We start from the raw sequence: 26,211 nt of genomic DNA, 5'->3' as shown, positions 1-26,211 counted from the left end.
ACAGAGGGAGCACTCCCAACGAAACAACAGAGGGAGCACTCCCAACGAAACAACAGAGGGAGCACTCCCAACGAAACAACAGAGGGAGCACTCCCAACGAAACAACAGAGGGAGCACTCCCAACGAAACAACAGAGGGAGCACTCCCAACGAAACAACACAGGGGTCACCCCCAACGAAACAACACAGGGGTCACCCCCAACGAAACAACACAGGGGTCACCCCCAACGAAACAACACAGGGGTCACCCCCAACGAAACAACACTGAGGGCACCTAACTAAACAATGGTTATATGGGAATTTACCAACTTTCTTATCAACCATCCAAGACTAGTGATTGAATAGGGGTAGAAGCTTTCTAAACTTTGCCCAGGCTACTCTTATTCTAGTAGTAACACTCTCTGAGCATCCACCCCCACAACTAACTTGGTCACCTAGGTAGCGGAAGCTATCAACTACTTCTAGTTTCTCCCCCTGGAGTATGATGGAATCTGTTTTCTGAGTATCTGTGGTGTCTATTGCGCCTGTGCATCTGTCACACATGAAAGCTATCTTCTCGGTTAATTTTCCTTTAATGTTGCTGCACCTCTTATGCGTCCATTGCTTACACCTCAGAGGGAGCACTCCCAACAAAACAACAGAGGGAGCACTCCCAACAAAACAACACAGGGAGCACTCCCAACAAAACAACACAGGGAGCACTCCCAACAAAACAACACAGGGAGCACTCCCAACAAAACAACACAGGGGTCACCCCCAACGAAACAACACTGAGGGCACCCAACTAAACAATGGTTATATGGGAATGTACCAACTTTCTTATCAACCATCCAAGACTAGAGATTGAAGTTTGCTGGCCACTGCTGGAGGAATATAGAAGAACTTGTGTTGCTGTGGTCACCAAGTAATGGCACCAGAGCAGCTGGAAGACCACAGAAGATGCATATATAACAGCTTGCAGAATATGTTGGATGCCAAGTTGAAGACCTAAGAACACTAATGGAAGATCGGTAGGGATGGAAAGAAGTAGTCAGTCTGGATGCCTTGATAGAAAAAAAATAAAAATGAAGACGGACGAAATGCCACTGAGCATTTTGTCCAGCGTGCTACCGCTTATGCAAAATATTATTATCCCAATTTAATCATGAATGTATTTAATGTTTCCAGTTATAAATTCAATCACCATGTAGTGGTGATGATGACAATGTGTTGTTTTTTGATTTATTGTTATTTGTTTATTTTATATTTAAAAGCAAAATGTTTTTGTATTTTTCAGTCCCTTGAAGACAGGATTGAATTATGTGAGGACTTAACTGTCAAGGAAAAGTACAATGTTATCAAAGTCACGGCCGAGGTAATTATCTCAATCTAATTAGTCTATGTAATCAGTCGTAAAGGGTTAACGAGCAACCAATCTGTGAATGGCATGTGATATTGATTACAAAATAATTGATTAATTTCATCCAGTGGATCAGTGGATGATTGTTCCTCTAATTCTGAGAATCTCAGTGTTGTGGACTGCGAGATGTTCTGGCACACACGTCTTCACATCTCACTATTTCGCATCACCAATTTAATGCCAACCTCTTTCACATGAAATATTTTCATGTTTCTCCCATTCTCTCTATCTCTATATCTCCTCTCTCTCTCATTCTATCTCTCCTCTCTCTCCCCTTCTCTCTCTCCTCTTCTCTCTCTCCCCTCCTCTCTCTCCTCTCCCCTTCTCACTCTTCCCTTCTCTCTCTGCCCTTCTCTCTGTCTCCCTTCTCTCTCTCCTTTTCTCTCTTTTCTCCTTCCTCCTTTCCTTCTCTCCTCTCTCCCCCCCCTCTCTCTCAGAGGGAAAAGTGTTTGTCAGTCATGTGCAATTAATACATTGTAATCTCCCTCCCTTTCAACAGTTCATGGTTGACTAATTAGCACCTGAACAATAATTGTTTCTAATTTTGGCACAAGGCCAGCAATTTTGGCACAATTAATCATCATCATTTAACATCTGCTTTCCATGCTGGCATGGGTTGGACAGTTTGACAAGCCGTTGTCCAGACACCAGCTATCTGTTGGGTCATGGTTTGTATGGCTGGATGCCCTTCTTAATGCCAACCACTTAAGAGTGTGTTGGGTGCTTTTTACGTGCCACCAGCCCATGTGCTTTAATGCAGCTCTGGCACAAGCGTTTTTTAAGTGGCACCAGCACCTGAAAAAATAAGCCTGTATGTGTGGAAGACAGCAATTTTATCAAGTACAGCAAATTGCTCCATCTCCTGGTAACTTAGTAATAATAATAATAGTGAGCTTGTTGCATACAGCACTCAAATGCATTACAATAAAAGCTAGAGTTGGTCATCAGCCACACGTAAGTATGGCTTGGTAACATGTACCATGCTTTCATTAATCGTTTTAGGTGCCTGTGTAGTCATAAGTAGATATAGACCCATTCTCAACTTGCTTGCTTTGACCCAGTGGCATGTCCAGGATGTGTCATTTGGAGAGACAGACAGATGATGCTGACTGCATGAGCATGTAGCTGGTACTCATTTCGAGCTCAGTAGACTGGAGCTAATCAAGGTCACAACACACTGCCCTTTCCCGGAATGAAACCTACAACATAATGGTTATGATTGTGAGACAAACACCCTAACCCCTAACCCATATTGCAATATTGAATACTATGAACTGATCGGAACAGTTCAAATTCCTCCGAGGTTGGTTGACTTTGCCTTTCATCCTTTTGGGGTGGGGTCGATAAAATAAAAGTACTAATTGAGTCCTGAGGTCGATGTAATTAACTTGGCCCCTCCCCTGAAACTGCTGGCTTTGAGCTAAAATTTGAAATCCTTATTTATCTGCCATGGTCGATTTGCCTTCCATCATGCTAGATAAAATTAGTATCAGTCAACTACTAGGGTCTATGTAATCGACTTACCCCACTCCCCACAAAATAATCCTTGTGTCTGTAGTAGAAAGGGTTATTACCTTCGTGAGGGTGGGGGTATTGTTTTAAGTTGTGTTGGTTTGTTTGTTTGTCCGTGGACAAGATATCTCAAGAACCGCTGGATGGATTCAGATGAAACTTTCAGGAGTGTGTGGCCTCATGACTGGCATGAACTGATTAGATTCTGGGATAAATCCGGTACCAGACAAGGATTCTGGATTATTTTTCCAGTTTTTTTTACTTAATTTTTGAGAGTGGTCGGGTTCATTTTTAGTATTCTTATTTGTGAGAGCAGTTGAGTTTATTTCAGATATTGTCATTTTAAAAATTGTCTCCTGCTAATCATTGCAAGGACATTGGTGTTACCTTGATTTAGGTTTGCATTCTCTGAGTGCACTTATTATCATCAAAATCATTGGATTGGTAGAATCATTAGTGTCGGACAAAATCCCTTGGGGCATTTTTTCCATGTCTTTATGTTCAGAGTTGCCTTTTGCTGACCCCCCCCCCCCACACTCACTGCTGACGTGCCTAAACTAGAGACCACTACTACTGCTACATCAAACGAAGAAAAGCCTGTACATAGCAGTGACCTTTTCTTTTTATGCTGGTTCCTAGTGTAGTCAGTGTTAATGATATGCTTTTGTGACAGAGACCATAATCTTCATGCTGGTCTTTTTATCAAACTATCTCCAACTATCTCCATATAAAACCAACCATTTACAACATCATTATCAGTTAACTTCATACATTTTAATTAATGACCTTTCGAGTGTTTTGTTATGTTTATTAACTTTTTTCTTTTCTTCCATTTTGTTATCAGAAACTGTAAGCTTATCAATTTAAACATGATTCTTGAGAACATTTAATGAAATAATGTGACTGACTGATAAATTAGTGTTTAGTCTTTGGCTATCAACTGATAACTGTTGTTTTATTTTGTTTTTTTTTTTGTGTTTTCTTTGCTGTGTGATAAGAAGCTTGCTTCCCAACCACTTGGTTCCAGGTTCAGTCCCACTGTATGGCACCTTGGGCAAGTGTCTTCTATTATAGTCTCAGGCCTACCAAAGCCTTGTGAGTGGATTTGGTAGAGGGAAACTGAGAGAAACCCAGAGTTGTTGGTGTTAGGAAGGGCAAATAGCTGTAAAATCTCTGCCAAAACAGACATGGTGGCCTTGGATAGATTTTCTACCTGGCTGGCTCCTGTCAGACCATCCACCCCATGCCTGCATGGAAGGCGGATGTTAAACAATGATGATGATGATGATTATCTATATATATATATATATATATATATATATATATATATATATCCTCCAGGCAAATGATGTAGGCCTCCATGTTGAGTCTGAGGCCATGTGGGAAGCATAACGTTGCCATCACTGGTGATCATTCCAAACACCATGATGTTGACTGGATGTTTGATTTTTTTTCACTCTTGGTACATGTCCTCAGACTGACATCCAAACGCCCTGAAATATTCGTACTGGAGCTTCCAGCATGAATGCCAAGCAGTACAGCATGTTGTTTCCAAATTTCTGTTAGAGTGAATTGCATCATAATGCTATTTTTCTCACAGACGGTGCCCAACTGACCCTACTATACTGTATAGTCGAAAAAATCAAAAACAAACAATTTGCATGCATGAAATGAAAAATATATGATGATGACAATTTACCCATCATAACCTATGTGTGTGTGTGTGTGTGTGTGATATATATATATATATATATATATCATCATTATCATTATCATTTAACATCCGTTTTCCTTGCTAGCATGGGTTGGACGGTTCGACTGGGGTCTGGGAAGCCAGGAGGCTGCACCAGGCACCAGTCTCATCTGGCAGTGTTTCTACAGCTGGATGCCCTTCCTAATGCCAACCACTCCGTGAGTATGGTGGGTGCTTTTTACATGCCACTGGCACAGGGGCCAGACGAGGCTGGCAAACGGCCACGGTCGGTTGGTGCTTTTACGTGTCACCAACACAGACGCCAGTCAGGCGGCGTTGGCATCTGCCACGTTCGGACGGTGCTTTTAACGTGTCACCGGCATGGGTATCTTAACTACAATTTCCATTTGATTTTCATTTTGATGTTGGTGTTAATGTACTTGACTCAATAGGTCTCCTCAAGAACAGTGGGTCACTCTACAATCCAAGGTTAGCACAGCAGGCCATCCTGTGAGCCATAACTCACTTTATTTGTCAGGTCTTCGAAGTCACATCATATCTCCAGAGGTCTTGGTCTTTCGTCATAGCCTCTGTGAGGTTCAATGCACGAAGGTCATGCTTGACCACCTCGTCCCATGTCTTCCTGGGTCTACCTCTACCCCGGATTCCTTCAACAGTTTGGGAGTGGCACTTCTTCACACATCTCTCCTCAAAGACAGATACAAAGGTACACACAGACACACACACATGCATGTGTATGTGTGTTTGTCTGACTGTCTTTGTGTGTGTCTTTGCGTCTGTTTGTCTTCCACCACCGCTTGACAACTGGCATTGGTGTGTTTATGTCCCTTGTAACTTAGCAGTTCAGCCAAAGACACTGATAGAATAAGTACCAGGCTTTAAAAAATTAATACTGAGATCGAGTCATTGAGCAAAAAGAAAATATTCTTCAAATCACTGCCCCAGCATGGCTGCAGTCTAATGGCTGAAACAAGTAAAAGATAAATAGTGTAAATAACTTTCATGGACACACAGACAGATTCAGATAAGAGATTAGAGATCAATAATAAAAACAAGATAATGCTGTAGAGATCGTATTTCCTGGTCTGAGACATTTTGGCACTGTCCCCTTGGCATTGCTGACTCAATGCTGATTTACTTGGCAGCAGACATTTTCTCCTCTTTCTCTTCATCTTCCTCTCTCTCTCTCTCTCCCTCTCTCTCTCTGCATCTAGTTATGTCTGCATGAATGTGTTATATCTTTTCCCTCTGTCCTCCTCCTCCCCTATATATCTGGGCACTTATGTGTGTGTATATGTGTCTGTCTGTGTGTGTGTGTTAAACAGACTGAATGTCCAATCAGCCATGCCAAACCATTAGCACCGAAACAGCCGGGCCCAATCTTCTCGTTCCATCTTTCTCCTATTTATAGTTTTATTGTTTAACCTTAGGTCACTCCTTATCATGCAGAAGCCATGACTATCCAATCTTTATCTTTTTCTGACAAAGTGTCTACATCATCCAATGTTGCTTTCCTCCTAGCTTTTTCTTCTTTCTTGCATGGTCTGATGTGATCTGAGGGAAAATTAGCTGCTACATTTAGACGGTCAAACAACCACATACAGATTCTCTTACTTGGTTGCTCAAATGGCATTTGTATGATGGTTACATTTCAAGGATTTGGCTGGAATCATTTAACCCTAGGTCACTCTTTTGCTAGAAGACCTACAAAGAAAGGGAATCCTATCTGGACCTTCACTCCATCCCCCAGACATTGTATCTAGATCTTTCTAATCCAGTTTGTATATTCTGTTTTAGGATGGGATTCTAGAGTATTAGGAAGAATTGGCTGCTATTTTTAACAGGTCAAATTGTCACTGCAGAAATTTCAATTTGAAAGGTTTTTCTGAGTGGTCATGTGGTAAGAAGCTTGCTTCCCAACCACATGGTTCTGGGTCCAGACCCACTACATGGCTCCTTGGGCAAGTGTCTTTTTCAGTAGCCTCGGGCCAACCAAAGCCTTGTGAGTGAATTTGGTAGATGGAAACTGAAAGAAGCCCGTCATGTATGTGTGTGGTGTGTGTGTGTGTTTGTCCCTCACCGCTGCTTGACAACCAGTGTTGGTGTGTTTACATCCCTGTAATGTAGCGGTTCAGCAAAAGACACCAATAAAATAAGAAACCAGGCTTTGGGGGGGAAAAAGTACTTGTGTCAATTCATTCGACTAAAATTCCTTTGGGTGGTGCCCCAGCATGGCCACAGTCTAATGACTGAAACAAGTACAAGGTAAAAGATAAATGGCTGCCCTTCCTATCATGATACTGACCAGATGAGTGTATTATGGCTTCCACCAAACTGGAAGGCTGGTACCATTTCTAAATGAATGATCTCTTGTGTTGTCTTCAGCACAACACATGGACATGTAACCCATAAAGAAAACAAGATAACACGAGAGAGATAGTGGTGTCAGTGGCTGACACACATAAAGTTGGGTGTATGAAATTTGCCTCTGTGATACGATCATAACTTTCTCAACAAAGGGAAGCAGATAGACTGGGCTGTGTTAGGAAAATTTTCTAGTACTTGCTGTTGTAAGCTTATCAGAATATGTTTAAGGATCGTAAATTACTGATAACTTTCTAGACTAGGTCATTATCTCTCTATTTCTCTCACTGCAACACTCACTGTTTACATATATATATATATATATAAATAGTGAGTGTGTGTAGTGGTGTGTGCGCAAGCATTTGTAGGTTGCCATCTGCACTTCTGTGTGTGAGTGGATGCGTGCTCGTGTGCCTGCACAATTGAAAGAGAGAGAGAAAGAACACTAGTTATTACTGTGAGTGTTGCATTATTTTGTCAAATTAACATCAGTTATCAATAAAAGTGGGAGCCTTCTAGAGGCTTACGTAGAACCTACATTTACACCTGTCTGTCTACACTGAGAAAATTTTTCCATGACAAAATATGTCTGTATGGTTTTCTTACTGATTCGAATATGCATCAAGCATATTTGAATTGGTAAACAAGTTTGTATTTGCTGATATTGCAGGTTATATAAAAGTAAAGGCAAATATTTAATCAATTCTGCAGCAATGTAGTTCCGTAGAGGAATGGTGAAGATCTCTGTTGGAGATAGGTTAACGTTGGGAATAACTCATCAGAAAACCTTAACAACATCAGAAGGAGCGAACAAAGTTCATTTGACAAAACTTTGAACTAGTTAAGACTAGTTAAAACTGAAATGAAGAAGCTGGGTGTACACAAGACACTTTGAGGTCTTACTGAAAGAATGAGGAACACGAGGGAGTGAATGATCAATGATTGTTGGGGCTTGTTGACACAGCATTTAAAGAAGCTGAAATTATTTCAATCAATGGTTTGAGAAGCCATTAAGAAGATAAAACATACAGTAACATTCAAGCATAGTCGTTGCCAGTGCCACCGGACTGGCTCCTGTGCAGGCGGCACGTAAAAAACACCACTTGAGTGTGGTCGTTGGTACTGCCTGACTGGCCCTCATGCCAGTGGCACATAAAAGCACCCACTACACTCTTGGAGTGGTTGGGATTAGGAAGGGCATCCAGCTGTAGAAACACTGCCAGATCAGATTGGAGCCTGGTGCAGCTTTCTGGCTTGCCAGTCCTCAGTCAAACTGTCCAACCCATGCCAGCATAGAAAGCGGATGTTAAACGACAATGATGATGGTGAGTAAACCCCCTTCTATCTGACACCACTGGAACTGGAACATTGCTGGATAACTGAATTTTCCAGAACACCACCTTTCAAATTGCCTCAACACCTTACAAAACTCATGAGAGAGAGTTGAAATTTTACAGAAAAACAAAAGATGAAGACAGGTGTATCAGTCTGATGGTCAGGAAGGTGAGAAATTTTTTCACGTTTCGAGCCCACGCTCTTCAACAGACAGGAACACAAGGATATAAAGACATAGAGAGAGAGAATATATCATTGTTACCATTAATATTCTGAACATAGTAGAAATGAAAGAAATAAGAAGAAATATAAATATGATTTAAGCAAAGAAGATTTTATTATCCTGATGAAATATACTGTAATTTCAGTAAAATGCTTTGAAACAGCTGTATTGCACTTTGAGAAGCAACGATCCGTCTTAGATGCAGCAGAAACTTTCTTTTAATGGCAGTTAATTAACACAAATTCGCACTACCAATTACCAACACATTTTTTTTTATGAGTACCGGTTGGCTGAGAGATCTGATTTTCATGTGACCGACAAACATTTACTTTTATGTTATTGTTAGCGTGTCAGAAAAATGCTTAGCGACTTTTCTTTTGGATCTTTATGTTTTCGTTTCAATTCGTACTTTTGGGGTCAGTGGAAAAAGTATGAGTTTGGCACTGGGGTCGATGTAATCAACTTCCCCCTCCCCCGAAATTGCTGGCCTTGTGCCAAAATTTGAAACCATTCCGGCATTGAGCTGGCAGAATCCTTCATGTGTCGAGCAACATGCTTAACAGTGTAGCATAGCGAGGATAGCTGAATTATGTCCCTTTGCTGGCAAATACCACCAGGTAGCAAGGTTCCAGTCACTATGCTAAAAGTGGTGATCCCAACGAAAGAAGTCTCACCCGCTAACGAAAGATACTTTTGCCTTCAGAAACAGAACACAAACATATATGCTTGCCAAAACACACAGACCTGGCTTCACTCAGGTTTAATTTTTCTGCTTGCCACCATTTGAACACTACATCGAAGATGGCCTCCAATTTTTATCAACTGGATCAACTCACTGCTTCAACTTACTGAGTTTTTACAGCCCTGTGATGCCAGCTCATTTCACCAGCTCAACTCTGGTTCATTTTACAGCACTGAACTGCACTCGTATTAGATCATCTCTCCTTGCTTCCTGTGTCTTTGATGCACAGCTTCGGCTGGTGGAATTGCATCAGAAACAGCAAGCACTGCTGTAATTTCTACTTTCACAGATGTGCACCAGTGCCATTCACCTCGCTTTGACTAGAATTTTCCCACTCAATGTCTTTTTTGTTTTGTACCAGTTGGATGGACTGGTTTTCTCACTGAAGAACAAACTTCTCAAAGTATTTCTCCTTGCTTCATCATGTCTTGGATGTTTCCATTTTTGGCTCCTGCATTTTTTATTGGCAACTTTTGCTTGTACATCAATACATTCCTGCTTTCCTAGATTTGTACTTTAGACTACCAGTTTTAACTTTGAGCCATTCAGAGACCACTCTCTCTGCTCAACAAGTTGGAACAGATATTTTTCTTCCCACTGATGATAGAAAGTAGGTTTTTACATTCTTTTTCCTTTCCTCTGCCTTTTGTGCCATTGCCTTACTCTACTCTACTACAAATTCTAGAAGCTACCAACATTGGTCTTGGAGGGGGATAATGTAGCACAGTAAAGATAGCTGAATTACGTCCCTTTGGTGGCAAACACCACCAGGTAGCAAGGATAGCTGAAGTACGTCCCTTTGTTGGTAAACGCCACCAGGTAGTGTGGCAGCTGACACCTATTTATTCCAGTGATTTCGGGCGGTTTTCCTCTTTATCTTGCCATTTCGACACCAGGAGTATGAATATCTCTCTTCTGCCTAAGGCCACAAACCATATGCAGTTACCTATTTCTTTACCACCCACAAGGGGCCAAACACAGAGAGGACAAACAAATGGATTAAGTCGATTATATCGACCCCAGTGCGTAACTGGTACTTATTTAATCGACCCCGAAAGGATGAAAGGCAAAGTCGACCTCGACGGAATTTGAACTCAGAACGTAGTGGCAGACGAAATACCACTGCGCATTTCGCCCGGCGTGCTAACGATTCTGCCAGCTCGCCGTCGTTCTAATGACGTTTGCCTAGCCAACTTCTTACTACTGTTGTTATAACGATGCCTGCCTAATAGATTTCAGACTACTCTCATTCTCCTGCTTTATCATGGCGACTTGTTCTGCAACTAACTTTATCATCTCACAAGACCAGTAACTTCGCTGACACCTGCAATGAATTTGTTACAGTAAGCCCAAGCCATGAACTGAACATATTTTCTGACTAAACCTCACACGACACTGCACACGTGTTTCTGTTACCTTTACAATTTCGTCTCACGACTAGTTAGCTCTTGTTATCTAAAAGGATCCAAGACATGTGGATATTTGATTTCTTACATCATGTAAAAAAAGCTGTATTTATACCATCTATTCTGAATAAATTTTATTTATTGTGGTAAACCATCTTCATCTTCTTATATACACTTGACATGCTAAAACGATATTTCTGGCTTTATGTTCAGTGTTAAAATTCCGCCGATGTCAACATTGCCTTTCATTCTTTTGGGGTCGACGCAATCGACCTGTTCCCTTCCCTGAAATTTCAGGTCTTGTGCCTACAGCAGAAAGGATTATTTAAGTGGCAAAATGGCAGAATCGTTAGCATGTCAGACAAAATGTTTTGTGGTGTTTGCTCTTGGTGTTTCTAAGTTCAAATATCACTAAGGGCAACTTCACCTTTCATCCTTTCAGGGTAGATCAAATATGTACCAATCGAGTTCTGGCGTCGATGTAATCGATTTAACCCTTCTGGCCTTGTGCCAAAAATTAAAACCATTTATTGAAAAGAATTCTGGAAATATCAGTTTCTGTCAGATTGTTGAAGGCCTTACTGGATCAGTTCGAAATTATATTTGTATATCCGGCCAATTGGAAACACTGTCGAGTTGTTTGGCATCTACCCAGCTGTCGTTGTTCTCAATCATCGATAATAATCTTTGTGCTATAGGCACAGGCCCGAAATTTCAGGTGGCGGGGGTGGGGGGGTCTAGTCGATTACATCGATTCCAGTAATCAACTGATACGTTATTTTATCGACCACGAAAGAAAGAAAGATAAGGTCGACCCCGGCGGAATTTGAACTGAGAACGTCAAGAGCTGGAGGAAATTTCTATTTCTTTACTACCCACAAGGGGCTAAATACAGAGGAGACAAACAAGGACAGACAAACGGATTAAGTCGATATCGACCCCAGTCCGTAACTGGTACTTAATTTATCGACCCCGAAAGGATGAAAGGCAAAGTCGACCTCATTCTGCCAATTCGCTGTCTTCCATTCAGTATAGGGGAGACTACTCTTGATAAACAAAACTTTATAAAAAGTGAAAATGGGAACCTGGCCGTTCTCTAAATTAATTCCTTTTGTCACAAAGAGAGATTTATGATAGGAATGATTGTGGGTGGGGAACATTCTACTCACTGCTATCGGTCTTTTTTTTTCTTTTTAAGTATAATGTATTTCGTGCTTATAGTGTGGTAAGAAGGTTTAGCTGCTATTTTTAGCTCACCCGCGCACACTGGCACATAATCAAAGTAGAATATGCTATCGACTGGAGTTATTTGTGCGTGATCCCGGTGCGCGCTCTCGCGTACTCGCGCATCCGCGCTTGCTAGTCATGACTAGTCGATCCTTACTTTGTGTTTTTGTGTGTTATTTACTTTGTTTAAAAAATTATTTACTTTGTTTAACAAAAATTATTTAATTTGCGCAAAAAAAATTATTTATTTTGTGTTTTATTTACTTTGCTAGGTAGTCGTTGTAGGATCGACTACTTACGACTAGCTAGCGCGGATGCGCGTCAGTTCGCTAGTAGTAAAAAAAATTCCATGTGTTTGTCTTGGACATGTGTGTGTGTACACACACAAACTTGTTAATTTAATTTTTAACAATATTATCGTTAGTGGTGGGTTCTTTCCATATAATAACACATTCAGTATTTTGAGTATCATTACCAAACAGGCATATCTGGTTCATGTAACGATCAAATTAAATTTATTGATATGATAATATAATAATGTATATATTCAGTTTATTGTTGTATCGCTAAATTTAATTTGACTGTTATATTAACCAGACAGGCCTGTTTAGTAATGAGACTTAGCATACTGAACTTCTGATGTGTGTTTGTGTCCTGACATTGTTTGATAGTTTATGAGTGTCTCTGTCCTTCATTTCCAGTCTCCTGTGAAAAGATATCCGACTACAGGGGGAAATAACACTGTACCTGGAAGTAGGTGAGGGTTAATGACAGGAAAAGCATCCAGCTATAGAAAACCTGCCTTGATAAATTCCATTTGAAAGTGGACGTTAAGACTATGGTGATAAGAGTTTCGGATCAATTTATCACAGCCTTATAGAAATCTACTACTAGTACTCATGTAATCCACTACCTGCTCATTGTTGAGTGGTTGTTCACTAAAACTGGCTCTGTATTAGGTTTATCTAGTGCTGGGTGTGTGAACATCCAACATGCTTTGAAAACCTGTCAAAGGTGAATAAGCTCACCTTGAGTGCCAACAGCATGCACGTCTTGGAGAAGAGATAGGTGCCATGAGGATTACCAATCTCACGGAACACTTGAATAAAAATTCCACCAATATTTAATTCTATACCAAATTGGTTGGGTCCTGGGTTCATAAAAAAACCCCTCAAGACTGAGAGGAGCAAGTGATAAAAACAATTTGGTGCCCCAACAACATAAAAGCTCCAAAAACAGACCTGACTTGATTTTTACCATCTTGAAATTTGTTAATGAAATTGTTTATAATTGAGTATTTTACTAAGTATAATTTCCCTCCATCTACAATTGTTGTACTTCTGCCTTTATAGTTTTCTTCAGTATGGTACTGACAGCTTTGTTTTACAACCCCGTATCTTATTCTAAGGTCATTTGATAATTTTCACGTTAACATTTGACACCTCCTCAATAATGTCTCCTTGCTGTCTTGAAAATTTAAACAAAGTCTGATGTCAGGCCAGAAGTTCAAACTTGTTCCTGATGAATAGCACTAAGTACATCAGGTACTCCATTTCTTGGAATTCTCTTTTCTGTAACCATCATATTTGCACCCCCACATAATTTCAAAATGTATTGTGAGTTCAATCCTAGGTTAGTCCTAAAAACATAGAAATTTAAATTTGAGAATATAGACTCCTCGGCAACCTATGCATTAACGTTCAATCTATGTCCATAGTGAATTATTAGTGTCAGAGTATAAGGAAATGGTGTTACTCATCCAAACTATGCAACCAATATAGAATTAGAATGTTATTTCACAGTTTCATGAAAATACCAACATGTTATAAATGGCAATAAAATTCAATTGAGTAGTTGTTATTTAGCCCCACATCAACCCTGACTTAGTAGACTAAGGATCAAAGGCATTCCAGCCCTGACCATTTTACTTGTCTCTCAGCCATTGCCTGTCTAGGACTACATTATCCAATGTATCTCTTTCTCTTCAAGACAACAGGCTTATAATTTTATGGAGATTTACTGCTATTTTTAGGATTTGGGACAACCACATGTAGGCTCCCTTGTTGGCTCTTCTATTTCATTAGTTAACACGCCACCAAAGCATCAACAAGTGGATATCTGTTTCCCTGCCAAGTATTCAGTTTAAATTTTCTTTCATACAACCCTAATGCCCACACCAGCACTCTTCTGAAACCCAAATTATTCAAGTCTAGACTAATCCCCAAGGAATTTTAATTTTTATGTTTTCTGTACTTTTTTCGCTTAGCATCTAATTTCAGTCACAAAAAAAAAAAAGAAAATGTTCTTTACCCTATTCAGTAAATATTCATATCAAATACTCGTATCCTGCCAAAAGTTTTCACTTTACTTCTTGCTATCTTTTATGTAGGATTTCATTCAACAGTGAAATATTTCAGCTGTTCTAAGTAATTTGTAACAAACTAATTTAAAGTTGACCTATTTGTGTTGTCCTAACGAGTTTTTTTTTTCATAAATATACAAAAATAATTATTGTTAATCACTGAACCTCCTGATAAGAAACTGCAGACAAGTTAACTGTTCTGACTGTGTAGCATTAAAATGTTGACCTATTAAAATTGCTTCTCGGTTCTTTCCACTACCACCTTAATCGTTGTCGTAGAATATAGACCGATGGTGTAGAGAATTGAACCACAGACACCTCTCTGACTTTTACTAATCAGGGTTCTTAGTACTCTCTCTCTCTCTCTCCCTCTCTTTATCTGTCTGTCTATCCTATTTGTTTGTGTGTCTATCCATCTATCGGTCTGTTTGTCTATCTGTCTATCTGTTCGTCTATCAGTCCATTTATCTCCCTATCCATCTATCTCCCTTTCTGTCTATCTCCCTGTCCGTCTGTTTCCCTGTCCGTCTGTTTCCCTGTCCGTCTGTTTCCCTGTCCGTCTGTCTCCCTGTCCGTCTGTCTCCCTGTCCGTCTGTCTCCCTGTTTGTCTGTCTCTCTGTCCGTCTGTCTCTCTGTCCGGCTGTCTCTTTGTTCATCTGTCTCGTCTGTTTATCTCTCTATCCGTCTATCTCTCTATCCATCTATCTCTCTATCCATCTATCTCTCTGTCCATCTATCTCTCTGTCCATCTATCTCTCAGTCCGTCTATCTGTCTGTCTCTATCTCCATGGCTTTCCTAGCTGTACAATCCTTTGAGTTTTCTTACATATGTAACCACTATGTGTACTAATGAAAGACATAAATTTATTTAAATCAAATTCTACTCCATTTGAATCACCATCTCCAGGTAATTGAAAACTTTTTCTTTTTGTTTTTTTGTTTCAGTATAATTTCCCAAGATAATGGGATGCCTTTTAGTCAGATAAAACAGCCTTATCTTCACAACATTCGAATGTGTCTTTGTTATATTACCATCTTGGCAACTATTAAGTTCTAGCTGTTTAAGAAAATCCAAACTAAAGTATTATTTCGTAGGGCAGGGCTATTTATATTGCTTGGGTAAAGCAGGGCCTGTTAACCTTAAAGAGTTGAGGTTTTACCTGAAACCTCATAACCTGAAAGCTGTCTTGAACCACTTTACAAATTTCCCTCAGGGACCCTGAGATGACGTGATGTAGTTTTGTTAAATATATATATCAATATATCAATATACATGTTCAATGGGTTGTATTGACTGGATTTTACTGCAGAGTGGTTGGTGCTAGGAAGAGTGTCCAGCCATAAAAACCCCGCCAAAACAGACGCAGTAGCCCAGGGTAGTTTTCTACCTGGCTGGCTCCTGTCGACTGTCCTACCCATGCATGCATGGAAGACCAGGCATTAAATAATGATGAGGATGAATAATTCTCTCTTCTAAAGACACAAGGCCAGAAATTTTGGGGGAGGGGAATAGTCGGTTACATGCTTAACTGGTACTTATTTAATCGACCCCCAAAAGAAAGAAAGGTACAGTCAACCTCAGTGGAATTTGAACTCAGAATGTAAAGATGGACGAAATGCTGCTTAGCATTTTGTCTGGTGCACTAATGGTTCTGTCAACATGTTGCCTTGATAATAATGATAATAATATTAATAATAATAATATAATAATAATGCACTGCTCTCTCACTCAATAATAATAATGGTGATGATGAGATATTTTTCTTTTGTTTTGTTTTGCTTATCTTCTATTTATAAATTCTATTCTGAAAAATATTCAATGCTCATAAAATACAAAATGATGTCCTGTTTACATTTACTATTTTTAATAACAAACAGTAACGATATCAAGTTTTCTCTCAACCAAACTTTGTTCAACTTGATTAGGATTTGTCTGTAGTTTGTTGATATTCCTAACTTCCTTCGGACCCTTTTGATATCAATCAACCTGAGATAACCCTGGTTTCTCTGATATACACTTCCTGTTTTAAAGTGATCTAGATTTAAAACTTTCACTGAAATTTCATGTTAATTTATGCTCCAAACACCATTTTACTAAAATTCTTCCTTATTTTCAAAATTGATTCATGCAAAGATATTGTATTTCATCAGAAATATGGTTAACAAAAGAATTAGTGATTTTAAATTAAAATCTATCATAAAAAAAATTTATGTCTGTTTATGTTCTAAGCATAATAAAGATAGTTATTTTACTGATTTCTTCATAGCAGCTTCATAGACTTGTCTCTCTGCATATCAGAGAGACAGAGGGATAGAAAGATGGAGACACAATGTTAATTATATTAATAGATTTTGGTGAATGAAAGGATGTTGCTCTCGACAGGATTGGAAATCATATCTGTATGTTACTGAGATAATTCTTCAGTTTAAATTGTTATTCTACCTATTTCTTTACTACCCACAAGTGGCTAAACACAGAGAGGACAAACAAGGACAGACAAATGGATTAAGTCGATTACATCGACCCCAGTGAGTAACTGGTACTTATTTAACCGAGCCCGAAAGGATGAAAGGCAAAGTTGACCTTGGCGGAATTTGAACTCAGAAAGTAGAGTCAGATGAAATACTGCTAAGCATTTCGCCCGGTGTGCTAACGTTTCTGCCAACTCTCCGCCTTCTTGTTATTCTACCATTAAACGATATTTCTATCTTAAAATGTGTCAAACTGGGTTGAATAAATATAGTCAGACCTATTTATATCAGTTTGGGCATCTTTAATTTCCAAGGAGTGAAAACAAGTTTAGATTAAGGACCAGGTTTAAGTTGGTTGTAGTGTTAGATAATACACTGCTGCAGTCCATTAGATGAATCCTATAAAGTCTATAACATTTCTATGGTACATATAACAACTCATACATTGTTTGCTTTCCAGACATTTCTACATTACTGCATGTACTTTATATGCACTTTCTGACAAGTTGTGGTGCACCTGAGCACTGTATACAATAATTTCATTATATCATTATATCATATAATGTACTGTAGATATTTTCTGTAGTAGCAGTCCACAGCCACCAGGCTGCACACCAGTAGCATGCCAAGGATCATCTGATTCTGGGCTGCACAGAAAGAATGCATTTGAAAAAATCTTAGTTTTATTTTAATAATGATCATAGTCTGCTGGGCCTGCATTATATATGTAACGATTACATTTTATGTCATGCATTTAATTGTGTTTTCTGAAGTGCATGGTTCCTTTATCCATGGAAAAATCGTCTTGCATGAAATCATTCTGATGCAAGAAAAAAATTTAGGCACTGCACGCTTTTCTATGGAACATATTATATACTATAGATATGTTATCTGGTATAATGCACTGTAGATATGTTCTATAGCACATATAATGGATTATAGATATGTCCCGTGGTATTTTATAACAATGAAATGCCACCCTGTAGGTACACTAGTAATTTAGTGTTGAATCTACTAAAGAAAGTGTTAAATATACAAACTGATCTATCCAGTTTACTTTAACCATTAAGATTAGGTGGGTTTATAAGCAATGTATTTGTGGATAATTAAAGAGAATACTCAGTTACTAAGATTGTAAAAAGACTCAATAGAGTATGTTTGTCGACAAAAAAAGAGGAAACAGTTAACCATCACAGGTTTTAACCCTTTCGTTACCGTATTCCTGTTGAGATGCTATATGTTCCTTTCAATTATTTTTAAATATAACAAAGAATTTAGTAAAATAGCTTATTTATCATTCAGCAAGTGTTAGGAACATAAATTGTGACTAAGGTTTGGTGGAAGATTTTAATTCAGAACTTTTGAAAACAAGACATTTGTACTAGAAGCCAGAAGCGGTTTCAGCCAGGTTGGTATCTAAAGGATTAATGTATTGTTTTACATTCCTCACATCACATACTATTGACTAAAATCCTATGGACATGTTACATAGAATATTATAGCAAATTATACTTTGGTGCATCATTAGTGTTCCTGCATGTTATCATTCTAGTTTAGCCTTGATAAAGGTCTTTAACTCCTAGACTGTCATAGGGTAACACATCTCAATCTCTTGTCAGCAGTTGGACACAGTATGATTATTCAGTTTTATTATCTTATGTTCAGTGATTCATTTGGGGGTTTTATGGGTGAATTATCAGTCGTTAATAATTATCAATCATTAACAGATCATATTTTCTAGGAGCTTTGTTATTTGAAGTTCAACTTAGTTGCGACACTTGTTCACATGTTTTTGTCCTTCAGTTCAAGTCTTTTACCCAATACTGATAAGGAATTATTTATGGCATTCTTTGCCTTGAGATCCCTACAAGGAGTTGTTTCACATTCATCTGACATCAATATATCATCGTCAACGTCGTTTTAATGTCCAGTTTTTCATGCTGGTAATACTTGCTTAAAACTATTTCAAGAGGTCAAGGCGAGGAGACAGCAACACACACACACACACGGGCTCCTACTCAGTTTCCACCTACAAAATTCACTCACAAGGCTTTGGTTGGCCCAGTGCTGTAGCAGAAGACACTAGCCCAAAGTGCCGTGCATTGGGATTGAACCTATAACTGTGTCATTGGGAAGCAAACTAGATACTACACAGTCATGCCTGCACCTTTGTGTGTAGAGAGAGATTGATGGGTGTCTGTATGTACATGATTGTGTGTGTATCATAAAACTATTAGAAGCCTAACCCATCCCATTATGGAAAAATAGACAAAACGATAATCTTGTGGATTTATTTGAGATCATTTGTGATTCTAATAATATAATTAACATTGTGAAATGAAATCTAAAACAACATTAAGGTTTATCTGGCTTTCAGTACTTTTCATATTTTTCAAAAAATGCTAATTATCAATACGTTTAATCTGCGTTGGATTCAGACATAAACTAAACAAGTCACAGTTTAGTCTTTTAAACTGCAGCTGCCTTAAAAGACTGTATTTAATGGTGTAAAAGATACACAGAACTTTTGGATACATCATAGTTACACCAGCATATATTTAGAATGAAAAAAAATAAATACCCTTTAATGCTTTAAGGCATGTAACATTGGCTCAGCTTTGCATATGGGACCTAGGGTAATATTTTTTTAGATTTTTTTTTTTGGAAAAAGTGCACCATATATGCTGTCAAATACAGTAATCAAACAGCGTTTCTAACTCAGAGACTTTTATGGTGTCATTTTTGTAACAAGGAGTTTTCAAGGCCTTATATAGCTTAACAACCCACCAAGTTTAACTCCTTAGCATTCAAATTAGTCTATCAAGTGTAATATCACATTATTTTGATTTGATCATGCCTTATCTCATAGCTTTGAGATTTTGATGTGATTATTTATTTTTAGAATGACATTGTAGAGATGGTGTGAGAGGCCAGATCTGACCAGTTTCAACATAAAACAGGTAGAATATTTGGGATGAATATGGACATTTCAAATCAGGGGTGTGGAAACATTTTAGTGAGGCAAGCAAGAATTTCCAAAGAAAAAGGTCCGTGGGTGGGTCACAAGTTCTAACTCTTATATTTGTACACTCGTGCGTCTTATAGGCCATCAAATACCGTACTTATGAGAAATTCTATATTTTTCAGCTAGCGGATAGTTGGGTCCCAAGGGAGTGATACAAATCTAGCAATATATGTTTTATCACACATGATCACATGACCGACCAGACCATCAGATGTTGCTGCACATCGCTGGTCACAATGCGTTCACATTGTTTTAGCCTTCGAATGACGCCACCCAGCTGGTTAAGCGAGCAGGTCAACAGAAGAAAGAGTGGTGAATAAACACACACAACGCCCGGTCTGGGAATCGAAACCGCGATCCTACGACCGCAAGTCCGCTGCCCTAACCACTGGGCCATTGCGCCTCCACATATGTTTTATAGTGTTAACAAAATTTCCATTTAAATGGCAATTACAGGGATGATTTTCTGTTTGAGTCAAACTGTTTTAAGTTGTAGTTGAAGTGCAACCTATGTCACAAATAGGAAAATGAATATTGTGTAAATTTTATAATTAAAAAATTTACTATATTTTGAACATACGGGTATATCAGGCAGGGTTTTTCCCACTGCTAGTTTAAATGCTAAAGGGTTAAATCTGCATTTGGTTAACTAAAAATGAGTTTCTCTTTTTTTGTTTTTACTTTTCTTTTTCTAAGATTCTCTTGTTCTTCAGTTACTTCTCATGTTCTCTGTTCTGTTACTTTTGCAGGCAATGATTGAATCCATAAAACATACTATTGTGATGCTTCAGATCACTAAAGTAAGTTTTTCATTTTCTTATTGTTCTTTTTCAAAATCTTTCATCAACTTGCCACAAACTTTTAAAACTTTTGAATTCCATTTTTATTCAAAACCCATCACATCATCATCATAAAAAAACTAAAGGGCCGCTGCAATAAGTGTGTGTATCTGAGAGGGGAATATGTTAAATGAAATCATAGAAGTGCTAATCTCTAACTGTGGTGGAGGTAGACCCAGGAAGATATGTGATGAAGCATGATCTTCGAACTTTGATCCTCACAGAGGCAATGATTGGTGACTGAGACCTTTGGCAATATGCTGTGCTTGAGAAGACCTGTCAAGCCAAGTGAGATCATAGTCATGACTGATACTGGTGGCACATAAAGAGCACCATTGGAGGGTTGCACTTCACAAAGTGGCTGAGTTCCTATCAAGTATTGGGCCTCACAGAAGCAATGACCAAGACCTTTGTCATTATGTCATTGCTTGAGAAGAAGACCCATCAAGCCGAGCAAAATTGCAGTTGTGACAGATACTGGTGTCATGCAAATGTCATCCATGCTGGTAGCACGTAAAAGCACCCATTACACTCTCAAAGTGGTTAGCGTTAGGAAGGGCACCCAGCTGTAGAAAACCATGCCAAATCAGACCGGAGTCTGGTGCAGCCTTCTAGCTTACCAGCCCTGGTCAAACCATCCAGCCTGTACCGGCATTGACAGCGAACATTAAATGATGATGATAATTAACTGATCCTCCTATATTTTCTTTTGCCCAAAGCCAGGGACTTTTCAGCCCCACCCCCTTGTATCAGTATGTGTGTGTGTGTGTGTGTATGCAGGTGTCAAGAATAGAATAGTTTTGGGTGAAGCATTTTTATCCACTGTAATATGTAATATAGTTGTAATATTCATTTCTATTAACTTTATGAAAATTAAAAGGCAATTTGCTTTCAAGATAACAACCTCAAATTTTGAATATTTCTTGTTAAAGTGGGTTTTTTTGTTTGTTTTTTTTTTTTTTGTTATTAGATTTTTAACTTGAGGTGTATTTTCACGACTTCTAATTACTGAACATATTTAAAGAATTTTTGTCTTTACTCATAATTAGCTCCATCAACCTTTACTCTGATAAGCTGTGTTAATTCAGTAAATGGATGGGGCGGAGGATAAGAAACGTTTATCAATAAAAGTCACTCTTCAATTCACTTTCTCATATCTTTTTGTTGTTGTTTTGGTTGAATTTCAAAAATATTTGTTTTCTAAAATCTCTTAAAATTTTTCATAATATACCTTTTCTTTTACTTGTTTCAATCGTTAGACTGTGGCCATACTAGAGCCCGGCCCCGAAGAATTTTTAGTCAAATGAATTGACCCCAGTATTTTTTTAATTTGTTTTGTAAAGTCTAGTACGTATACTATTTGGTCTTTTTTGCCAAACTGCTAAGTTACAGGGACATAAACACACCAACACTGGTTGCTAAGTGATGGTGGAGGCAAAGACATCCACGCGTACTCATATATAGTTATATATTCTTTTATTCTTTTACTTGTTTCAGTCATTTGACTGTGGCCATGCTCAAGCACCAACTTAAAGAGGTTTTAGTCGAAGAAATCGACCCCAGGACTTATTCTATCAATCTCATTTGCTGAACCGCTAAGTTATGGGAACGTAAACACACCAGCATGGATTGTCAAGTGATGTGGTAGGGAACAGACACACACATGCACACATACCTAAGGGATATTAAATATCCAAAGAATTTACTGATTTATATTACCTATATCAATAACAATGTTTTGATATTTTTGGTCGAATAGTTAAGAAGCTATGTTAACCTGATGAAGCATGATTACATATTTAAACAGATTCGATTATTCTTGAAAAACTTCATTTATGAATGAAGTGCAAACGGCTGCAATTTATGAGTTGTGTTAGGAAGGGCAGTACTGTATTGTGTGTGTGTTTGTGTTGAGTTTGTCCCCCATTGCCACTTGACAGCTGATGTGGGTTTGTTTATGTCCCTGTAACTTGATGGTCTGGCCAAAGAGATCCATAGAATAAATGCCAAACTTAAGACAAATACAGGAGTTGATTTGTTTGACTAAATCCTTCAAGGTGATGCCCCAGTATGGCCACAGTCCAATGACTGAAATCAGTAAAAGATAAAAGATAATGATGAAAATATTATATCAGGCTTATAATTGATAGATAACCTATCAATTTGGCCTTCTGTGACTCTTATATTAATTTGATATCAATAAATACCTGATAATTAGTTAAAAGTGCTACAACCTTGGTCCACGGGCCATTCTTTTCATTTTACTTCAGATTAATACATTAAAGTTTTTCTTCCTTCTGCTGTTAATGTTTTTTTAATCATCAACTAATTCCTTTTCTGCCAGTATGTGCCATCTTGTCTCCATGCATGTTTCAAGGTTTCTTCTCTCATCAGTTAACGTTGTGCATCCAACGGCAAAGAAACAGGAATTAAACCTAATGATTGTAATTATCATAAACTTCATATACCACACACACACACACACACACACCACTTCATATACAACACAAATAAACAGCACCAGGTTTACAACACACACACACACACACACACACACACCACACACACACACACACACACACACACACACACACACACACACACACACACACACACACACACACACACACACACACACACACACACACACACCATGTGCAATTGTTAATCCAGGCATTTTTTCTCTCTTTCCCTCTCCATGTTTTTCCTTTCTCCATCTGTTTTCTCTCCTTGTTCCTTTCTGTAGAAGAGCCTAGGCTCAAACTGTCAAACACTCTTCCAATTTTTTCTGAGAGTTTAGACTAATACACTCTATTTGTTATTCCATCACCCATCTCTCTCTTTTGCTTTTTGTACAATTTTGAACTACATATATAGATAGATAGATAGATATAGATATATAACACCTATACAATATATACAACACCACATATATATATTGTGTGTGTGTGTGTGTGTGTGTATACACAACACATATGCAGTGTATGTATATATATCGTGAAGAGTTTGGTTGAACAAACAAAAGTGTTAATAATTTTCAAAAATTCTGACTGCCTCCTTGATATACAATATCTGTACACCTCTTCAAACTCTCTCTCTTTCTCCCTCTCTCTCTAATATAGATACACACACACACACAATGCTGTATATACAATTTCTTATACAGCTTCAGTTGTATATGTGTTAGTGTGTGTTTTCATTAATGGTTATTATTTATTTGTTTTATGTTTTGACACATTTTTATTTTCATTCCAACAGGAAAGTTTAAAAGGTCCAGTTGTAAATAGTACATTGTATGATTTAGTGCCCGCTGCACCACGTATCAAAATACATCCTGCCGAAGCGGCAAGTAAGTACCTCTTATCTCTCTTTCTCTCTCTCTCTCTCTCTCTCTCTTTCTCTCTGTTTGATTTTTCTCTTGTTCAATTTGAACCTCTTTATTTGGTATCATTGTTCTGTTAATATTATTGCATACATTTTTATGTTTTTACTTATGATTGAATATATTCAAGTTAGCTTCTAGTTCAATATAAAAGATTGGCCATTTTATTTAATGTAGAGAAGCACAAGGTTCTGTGAAGATTTGGTACCACTTGGAAGATGGTGTCTGACATGTGTCAACATAAAATCAGGATTATCTCACACAGTGCTCACATATAACCTTAAGGAATGGGAGCAAATAGATCACATGTGCATACGGCTTACATTAATGTCAATTTAGGACTTTTTTTCATATTTGCTGAGTCATACTCAGGATGGTCTCTGGTAATTAGAATTAACAAATACAGAAAATAACAATGATAATAATTAGCAGTTTATCCAATAATAATGATATCAATAGTAATTGGTGCTTTTGGAAGTATCAGCACTCAACTACCAACTTTGCTCAAAAAGATTGGTACATATGTAAAGAAAGAACACCTAAATAAATCAGCATTGCTTGGAACCACGAGATTTCTCCACAGGGTTCTTCAAGTAAGCAATCATGATCAACAAACCAGTGTCTCCTTAGTCTACTATAGGCACAAGGCCTGAAAGTTTGGGGAAAGGGGCTAGCTGATTGCATCAAACCCAGTACTTGGGTTCATACCTATTTCATCAACCTCAAAAGGAGGCAAAGCAAAGTCAATCTCAGTAGAATTTGAACTTGTAGAGGGTGACAAAATTCTGCAAAGCATTTTGCCCAATGTGCTAATGATTCTGCCTGCTCACCATATTAATAATGTATAATAATAATAATGATAATAATAATCTTTTCTACAATAAGTGCAGAAGTGGCAGTGTGGTAAGAAGCTTGCTTCCCAACCACATGATTCTGGGTTCAGTCACACTGTATGGAACCTTGGGCAAGTGTCTTCTACTATAGCCTCGGACCGACCAAAGCCCTGTAAGTGGATTTGGTAGACGGAAACTGGAAGAAGCCCGTCGTGTGTGTGTGTGTATTTGTTTGTCTGTGTTTGTCCCCCCACCATCGCTTGACAACTGATGTTGGTGTGTTTACAATACTGCAACTTAGCGGCTCAGCAAAAGTGAACAATAGTAAAAGTTCTAGGCTTACAAAGAATAAGTCCTGGGGCCGACTTGTTCGACTAAAAGCGGTGCTCCAGCATGGCCGCAGTCAAATGACTGAAACAAGTAAAAGAGTAAAACAATAGGCACAAGGCCTGAAATTTGGTGAATGGGGTGGGGATCAGCCAATTATATTGACCCCAGTGCGCAACTTGTATTTATTTCATCAACCCCGCAAAAGGATGAATGGCAAAGTCAACCTCAATGGAATTTGAACTCAGAATGTAAAGATGGTTGAAATGCCACTAAGCAGTTTTTCTGGTGTGCTGACAACTCTGCCAATTTGCTGCGTTAATGAAAATAATAATTTCATTTTTGTGTTTCGTTTGCAAGATTCTTTATGTGAATTCATGATTTGAAACACATTTTATGTTGGGAGAGTAATTACAGATATGCGCATACATAACATAAACACCGGAACACACAGCCATGCACACATGCAAACATATGCTTGTACACACACTCAGGCATAAGTGCACATATATGCAGAGACACACAGACCATGCATAGACCATCCCCAAGGATGAAAGGCAAAGTCATTTTCAGTAGAACTTGAACTCAGAATGGAAAGACAGACAAAATACCTCTAAGCATTTCGCCCAGTGTGCTAACGAGTCTGCCAGTTTGGCACCTTAGGATTGTAAAGAAAGAGGATGTAAAATGAAATGTAATCCCTTAAAATTTTAAATCACAAGAATTTGGAATATGAAGACTAAAGTTTGAGCCTGTGGTGATTGGTGCATTGGGAATTGTAAGTAAAAATATTGAGAAATGGTTGAAGGAGATTGGAATAAAATGTCCTGCAAAGCCTCTACAGAACGTTTACTCCTTAGGGACAGGAAGGATTATCAGGAGAGTCTTAGGCACTTGAAAGACTATTGAAAGATTGTGTATACCTCTGGTATACCACATAAATTCTAACAGGAATAAGAACGAACCTGGGTCATATCAATAATGATAATAATAATAATAATAATAATAATAATAAAGAAGCAGAAATACGGATGATATCAAGAACTGTGT

General features: G+C 38.3%; 1 protein-coding gene across 3 annotated transcripts in view; it reads left to right on the top strand.

Moving 5' to 3' along the window:
* LOC115214930 (oxysterol-binding protein-related protein 9) overlaps nucleotides 1-26,211 on the top strand; it is a 138,136-nt gene that overhangs the window by 61,917 nt on the left and 50,008 nt on the right. For all 3 annotated transcript variants that reach the window (XM_029784009.2, XM_029784010.2, XM_036505513.1), the window contains 3 exons: nucleotides 1,276-1,353; nucleotides 20,530-20,580; nucleotides 23,878-23,968. In XM_029784009.2, the coding sequence (XP_029639869.1) occupies nucleotides 1,276-1,353; nucleotides 20,530-20,580; nucleotides 23,878-23,968 (220 nt within the window). The remainder of the gene's footprint in view (nucleotides 1-1,275; nucleotides 1,354-20,529; nucleotides 20,581-23,877; nucleotides 23,969-26,211) is intronic.

Source organism: Octopus sinensis, linkage group LG8 (genome assembly GCF_006345805.1).
Source record: "Octopus sinensis linkage group LG8, ASM634580v1, whole genome shotgun sequence".
Taxonomy (NCBI): Eukaryota; Metazoa; Mollusca; class Cephalopoda; order Octopoda; family Octopodidae; genus Octopus; species Octopus sinensis.
This window is presented reverse-complemented; position numbering and strand designations above follow the sequence as displayed.